Source organism: Calcarisporiella thermophila (genome assembly GCF_041956535.1).
Source record: "Calcarisporiella thermophila strain CBS 279.70 unplaced genomic scaffold VTP21scaffold_33, whole genome shotgun sequence".
Lineage (NCBI taxonomy): Eukaryota > Fungi > Calcarisporiellomycota > Calcarisporiellomycetes > Calcarisporiellales > Calcarisporiellaceae > Calcarisporiella > Calcarisporiella thermophila.
Window position 1 is genome coordinate 10,892 of NW_027192223.1, and position 7,351 is coordinate 18,242.

Sequence of the window (7,351 nt, forward strand, 5' to 3'; positions counted from 1 at the left end):
CTTGAATCTTGAACCTTGAACTCTGAATATTAATCTTGAACCTTGAACCGAATCCCGAATCTTGAATCCGTATTGTTACAATTGCAGGAGAGAGGTGGCATCGCCCTGATTTCAAAACCTCTCCAAGTGGTCGCCCTCGAGTTTTGAGTGAGAAGCAAGAGAGAAAGATAGCTACACTACTATCATCGGGTCAGTGTAAAAATGCAACTGCAGTTAGAAAGTATCTCAAGGACGAATATGAGCTCGATGTGTCCATCGGTGTTGTGAGGCTAGCAGTCAAACGTAACGAACTGCTTACCCGTGTGCGACCAAAGAAGCCTCTTCTCACAACTGCTCACCGAAGACGGAGGATGGAGTTTGCGAGGAAGTATAAAGATTGGACTGTGGATGATTGGAAGCGAGTAGTATTTTCAGATGAAACGCAGATTACCTTCGTGAATTCAACTGTAAGAGAATACTATTATAAGCACAAAGGCGAGCCACTTCGCAGTCGCCATATTAGGTCAATGCTAAAACACGGTGGTGGGTTTTTGATGGCGTGGGGCTGCGTCACTTCACAGGGCATCGGTAATTTGTGCCGTATCGATGGAGGGTTCGACTCCGTATTGTACACAACTATCCTCAGTGAAGACTACCTTAAATCGCTGGAGTATTATGGGATCCCTAAATCACAAGTCATATTCCAGCATGACAACGACCCCAAACATACCTCCATTATCACTCGTGAATGGTTGCGGAATAATAGGATAGAGGTACTAGAGTGGCCCTCCCAGTCTCCAGATCTTAACATTATGGAGCACATGTGGAGTGAGTTGAAGCGAAGGCTCAGGTATTACCAAAGACTGCCAAAGAATATGACTGAGCTATGGGAACGAATCGAGAAGGAGTGGGATAGCATAGATCTTGAACCCTAAATAGTTGGAGTGGAGTTGACTGGCGCATGGCTGATAAGATTTTCCCAGAGATCTGTTGACGGCATGTTTATAACCAAAAAATCTCTCGGGTCCTGGTTTTCATATGGTATTAAATTGTTATCCCCAATGTCGAAGGTGGAAGAGTTCAATTACTGTGGAATTGAGTACGATTCTGGGATTTGTACCTACGTATCGATAAAGATTGCATTTACTTTCTCCAAAGGTTTGATATGTGCGCCTACAACCTTGAATGATTTATTCCGTCTTAATTCAAGCAGAGCTTCTGGTTTCTAAGTCATGAACAGAAGCGCCAATAATTGTAACAATTGGATTTGGATTAATATATAATGCCATGATATGATACAATATTCTGCTATATCCGAATTGGATCTACAATTCCTATGATAAGTCGGGCGGATATTTTGGGGGAGACATCAATAATTGAGGTTCAGCAGATAGCTTTGACGCTGCCCTCACAAATGGTGCGTATGGTGAAATCCACTGATGTCCCTGGTTGGCTTTAACATCGTAGTTTTTGTTTGACAATTCTGATTTTCGCTATTGTCAGTATCATATTAGACCGAAATATCTAGTACTTTATTTGCGATATTGATATATGAGAATTGGCCCTTTATACTCTGAAACGCTTGATTTATGCTTTCCAAGTTAAAATAATATAGTTTTTGCTTTAACCTAAAAGAATAATGAGATTTACGAGATGAGATAACGTTTGTTTTAAGGAGACCTTTATATAATTTAGAAAATACTATGCTTCCACGACATTATGGCATTGTTAATATTTATAGTCATGACTCCTTCATATTCTCCTTAAGTTAGATATATATATATCAGGGTGTAAAAAGGGTTATTCAAACGCTTGTTTTAATTATGATAAGGGGTTTTCTGTGGAATTGTAACGCGAAAATGATATTAGTCAGATAATAAAAATCAAATCATATTTTTATCATATAAAAGTGAAATCTCCTAAAACTAATCCAATAAATATTTCAAATTTCCATTAATATACAATGTATTACCTATCGTGTTAAATGAAACTACCCTCAGAGTCGATTTTATAAAGAAAATGCAGTCATGAAACTGGAAAGCCTATAAGCTTGTAGGTTCGGCATTTAATTAGAAAAATTTTCCCAAAGCACTAAATTAGAATTCAAAGTTGCTGTGCAGACCCCTTAAAGCAAGAAAAACAAATGTGCCAACAATTTATCCGAGGATAAAGTTTGAGATTATTAATTTATATAATAAGAGGAATCGCAAATACTTCTGATTACGAAGAAGAAAACTATTCAACTTACATCCATTCTAAGACCTTTTTCTAAGATAATGAAGATTCTCTACAACTTCTGCATTCAGCCTTCACTTAGCGCAATACTTCCCTCCGAACTCCTAAGGCTCTCGGGCTTTGAAGCAATTATGCCATCCATGTATTATCAGTTGACTGTCCCATTCTAATATATGTAGAACAACCATCATCTTAATCGAGGTCCACTCATATTCAACTATAGGACCCATAATAATAATCTTAATAATAAGAAAATATTGCCTATATCTCTTTCATAATTTTTACTCAAAGTACTTGTAATGAAACACCTCAGAGTTTGGTTTATATTAATAAGGCTGACCTAAAACATGTATCATGGCAAAAAAAAATAACGGTATAGTAAGTTTAGTATAATCGTTTGTTCAAAGTTTCAATCTAAGTGATGCTCGAGCACGAGGTGGGAAATATTATGCAAGTAGTTATAATTACGGAAATGGTTTATTTAAATTTTAGATGAACGAGGTCAAGTTGATTGTCATCGCCAGATTTAAAATCACAACTTTGAAGCTAAGATTCCAAATGATATGGTTGTTGTAATGTCCCTTAGGATTACATATGTGTCAATATAGAATAAGGCAATCATAACATACCAAATCCCAATTCCTAAATTAGAGCAATAAAACAAAACAAATTCATATTAAATTCTTCACATAAAATGAAAAACAACTATAATGTAATTTCGAACGATATCCTATAATGTAATGAGAGGAGCCGCAGAAGAGCATATATTCGCGAACCCACAAGTGGTTGGACATTATATGAGCAAATCTAAAGTGATACAGATTATGAGATACCTCCATGAGGGCGTTCATCAACGACCAAAGCGTCATTAGGCTTCAAAAGAACTGGCTAGACTTTAGGATCTGTTACTATCCACACCCCGTTAGAAAGTGCTTGAGATAATCTTGCTGTTAATTAAAGGTGACATGGTTCATTGCATATTCCTCTTTCAACTTCATCCTTTCGGTCAGTTCGAGTATTATTAATACTCTGGGAATAAATTCTTCAAGATTTTTGCGGATTTCAGTTGTTGAGATTTTAACAAAAGAAGAAAACTTCTACATATTTCTCTACCTCATTTGATTCAATTAGCGTCCCTCTTGGCAAATGGTAAGCATATGAAAATGTCTACTATATTGTTAGGTTAAAGTATTGAGAGGAAAATGATGATTATTTTTTCAAACCCTAAAGGAATTAGTCGGAAAATAAAAAAGCACCGGGGAAAACCTTGAGCGTTTATACACTTTACTGGCATTCCAACATCCGGGTATACTGCTCTGCTTAATTTTAGATTTATTGGATAAATAAATAAGAAAAGGAAACTTCTAACCTGTGAGCAACCAACTTTTTTCTTTACACGTAAACAATCGAAGGTAAATTAGCCTAAAAGGGAAGTAATTGCAGAGATATGTGAACTTTTCAAAAATAGTTTCCAGCTATAATGCTGTGTTTATTCAATGAAAGTATCGTCCCTAGTGCTGAGGCTTATTTTGAACGTGTCAAAGACTCCTTGAATTACAGAAAACAGACCGAAGGAATAGATAGAGAAAATTAATATCAACGAGGGATAGTGGAGTGTAAATGATGGGTGGCTAATCTTGTTCAAGATTGGAACGATGAATGTTCGAGTGCCTTGCTGATCTCGTCGCCCCAAGCTAATTCTACGATCAACGAATCAGTCGCCTCGTTCAAATTCTTACTCTAAGCCTCCAAAAATTGGTTGTGTAAAGCGCGTTTTGAGAGCAAGAATAAAGCATCAGCAAGTTGTGCTACATTGGCTGTGATTCGTGTAAAACTAAGAAATCTACATTGTCAGCATTTAGTATGTTTTATTTCACTTCAGTAGAAATACTTTATTTAGAGTAATGGTATCAAGGATTTTTTCACTCTTAGGTTCTCTTGGCTGGTAAAAAAAGGAATATTAGCTAAGATGATTTCCTCTTAGTACTAAACATCGTAGATAAAACCTGAATCCGGGGAAAACCTGGCAATCATCTCCAAATATTTTTCAATGTTTCATTCATGTGGCTTTGTACACGAAAAGTAGACACCACATAGAGGAGAATAAGCTCTCAACGTTTTTGCGAGATGATTGATCACACATTCCTAATGGCTTTTTTATTATACCTCACGGTTGGTTTGTTTTTAGAGTTCTATTTCCCGAGTCCCGAACAAACGGTCGTTTCAATTAGTCGGCGTCCATACCCATTTGGACATTCACAGCCCATCGGATCATCCCGTGAAACTGTCCATATTTGTTTGGTTAAATTGATTTGTTAAAGTGTTTAATCTCTGGGAACTGAAACAAATAACAAATATTCCACGATTTAATATACCGAGGAGATTCAAGGAGTCGTGTTTGTCAAATGATTTGACAAATGACAGAGGAGCCGCACTATCACTGCACACGGATCAGAAGAGCTGAGAAATATCATGGCTTACCTTGGTGTGAGCACAACAATCTAAATCAAGGCCCCATTCACTGCACACGATGTGTTATCATAATGGATCAAGTTGAACAAATGCCCGTGGGTCCAGCTTTCTGGGGGAGCGAACCCAGCTGGCGATACGCAAGGGCCAACTCTGCGATACACTTGTGAAACAGAAGGACGAGTCACAGTGCTCCATCCCATGAGCTGATTAGTGTACCAAAGGTGGGACAAGAATTTATTGAGGGAGATAGCCCGTTATAAAAAGCAAACGCCTTGTGAACTACTGCTTCGGCTCTACGGAGGTACTGCATCAATGGTTCCCTCAAACTTCTAATGTGATATCCAATATCTCACGACGTGCCTAGCGTGGGGAAAAGAGTAAGCTTAATACTTGAATGAATCCGGTCTCACCTGGATATTTTTGCCCATAATCTGTGGCTTTATTGATTTTCCGTTTTACCTGACAAACTCAGGTGACGTCGATTGATTGGCCAGGTATATGCCACTGGAAGAGCATGAAATTCGCTGATATTCGAAAGCGGGACATTTATAACTACCTCGATTGCACCGAGTCCCCCCTCCCGCAAACCCCAAGACTGTTGAAGTTGCTGGATGAAGCGACTAAGAATCAAACCATCATGGATGACCTTTACAGACCTCTAGCTTGCTATGGAGTAGGTTTATCTGTGGCCACCGTCATCGCGTCCATGGCTGCGCTTCTAACGGGGAGCACTCATACTCTACGCAAATGGACGCCAGTGCTTCTCTATTCGCTAGGCATCACGGACATTGTGTATGGGCAGATTAAGGTGATGCAGTTGAATTCGCACGGCCTCAGCTGCGTCCTCATCGAATCGATGTCCGTTCTGTTTTACATTGGTGCCAGCGTAATCCAGTATATGTTCCTCCTAGCTCGATATATTGAAGTCTATGGCTTCCACGACAACAAGAAGCGTGTCATACTCGCCCTGATACTTAACCTCGCCTACACAGCTTGTATACCAGTTTCCATGTCCATGAACAGAACCACCAGGAATGAAGCGACCGGAGAGTGCGAAGTATTCCACCCCCCTGTTTCTGCCTATATGCCCACCGCAATAGGAATCTTAACATCGGCATACATGACCGGCATATTCGTGGGTCCTCTCCTCGGAAGAAGAGGCAGCGGTCACCAGCGAGAAACCATCACTATCGGCAAGATTCTGCTAATCACTAGTATTCTTGCCACATTCTCCGCTGGAGCCTTCAATGTGACCCTTGCCACTCCATTGGGTCGTTTTGCCTCGGTTCTCTCCATGGCAGACCTTGCGTTCAACTATGTGATGCTCTCAATTCCGTACTTGTAAGCTGATGATGTTAAACTCTTTTATATCCTTACCATTAATTCCAAATGATCGGGTATAGTGTTGCCCGGATTCGAGCGGCCGAAAAAATGCGATCGATGGTGTCGAGAAGTTCGGAAGATTTCCCTCGCGGGCAGAATGACTACAACGATCTCCAGACTACGGATGGTGAGCTGCACGAATCCGAATACCCCAAAATCCCTGGTCCCGTCTATTCTTCTGACAGTCCTGCGGCAAAAGACATTGAAATCACAATAGCATCCGACTGTGATCCCGGTGTTCCAGTGAGGGAAAACTCAAATACTACCTTATTGAAGTGTTCCTGAAAACGACGGTGCGAATTTTCAATCTTGCATTCCACTCTTGCAATATCTTACTCTTTTGAGGAGAAATATCCCCATGGCACGCTCTCCGGCTTATATCGACACTATCGGAGACCAAAACGCGCTTGAGATTTTTAGCCTATTGAACTCTATTTTCGTCAGACGCCAATAATGTGTTTTCTCAATCCTCTATTCTTCTACCACTCGCAATGTCCGTTGGACTTTAATTCAGTGCGGGGTAAATAAAAGCGCTGTTCTTCTCTCTAAATGCTTCCGAGTGTGGTGAATGCCATCGCAGCAAAAATTGAGAGCCAACCTTACCAACTCTATTTTTCCCATTCATACACATCGCATTAGTGTGCGCACAGAGTAAAAAGAAAAAGTAATATAAAACTTCTCAAGAATTACTCTTTCGGCTGGGTCAATTTTTCTTTTATGGCTTGTGGTACTTAGATTAGGCTCGCCCCAGTGAATGCCTTAACTATTTCAACTAATGAGTATATAGGTGCCTCACCAATGAAATTCTTGCTCAAGAATTGATCCTATGAGTTCTCTCTGCCTTAATGATCGCATCGGAACATGCCATCTTCTAACGCTACTATCATATCTCATCATCCTAATTTCTATTAGACGCAATAAATTCTAATTGTTCGCATGGAACTGTAGTATTATAGGGACACATTCAGACAATTGTAACCTGGCATCAACGGGGCTTGAAGTCAGAAACGGCTTCAGTGTCAATGACATTAGTCCTGGGATTTGACAATTGACTATTCGTCTTTGTGGGAAAATGTCAATGCCTTTTAGGATGGTGCTCTAACTCGTTTCTGTCTTGCATATTAATTTACTAAAGCATAAGTGTATCCAAATGCAGTTTAACTTTTTGCCTGCTTATAGATATATTTCTCCTAGTATCAAGCATCGAAATGCCACCGTCTTTCTTATATTCTCACTCCACATGAAAAACGTTTCCACTTCAGTACTTGGACAACTTTCACGC

General features: G+C 39.7%; 2 protein-coding genes across 2 annotated transcripts; both read left to right on the top strand.

The window, feature by feature from the left end:
* Nucleotides 1-350: 350 nt before the first annotated feature.
* VTP21DRAFT_7785 (uncharacterized protein) lies at nucleotides 351-914 on the top strand (the record flags this gene model as incomplete). The annotated part of the gene is made up of 1 exon (XM_069398564.1): nucleotides 351-914. One exon carries the CDS (start codon nucleotides 351-353, stop codon nucleotides 912-914), a length of 564 nt encoding a protein of 187 aa, XP_069246143.1.
* Nucleotides 915-5,200: 4,286 nt separating this feature from the next.
* Nucleotides 5,201-6,354, top strand: VTP21DRAFT_7786 (uncharacterized protein; the record flags this gene model as incomplete). Its single annotated transcript, XM_069398565.1, has 2 exons — nucleotides 5,201-6,027; nucleotides 6,090-6,354. 2 exons carry the CDS (start codon nucleotides 5,201-5,203, stop codon nucleotides 6,352-6,354), a joined length of 1,092 nt encoding a protein of 363 aa, XP_069246144.1.
* Between the last annotated feature and the right edge of the window lie 997 nt (nucleotides 6,355-7,351).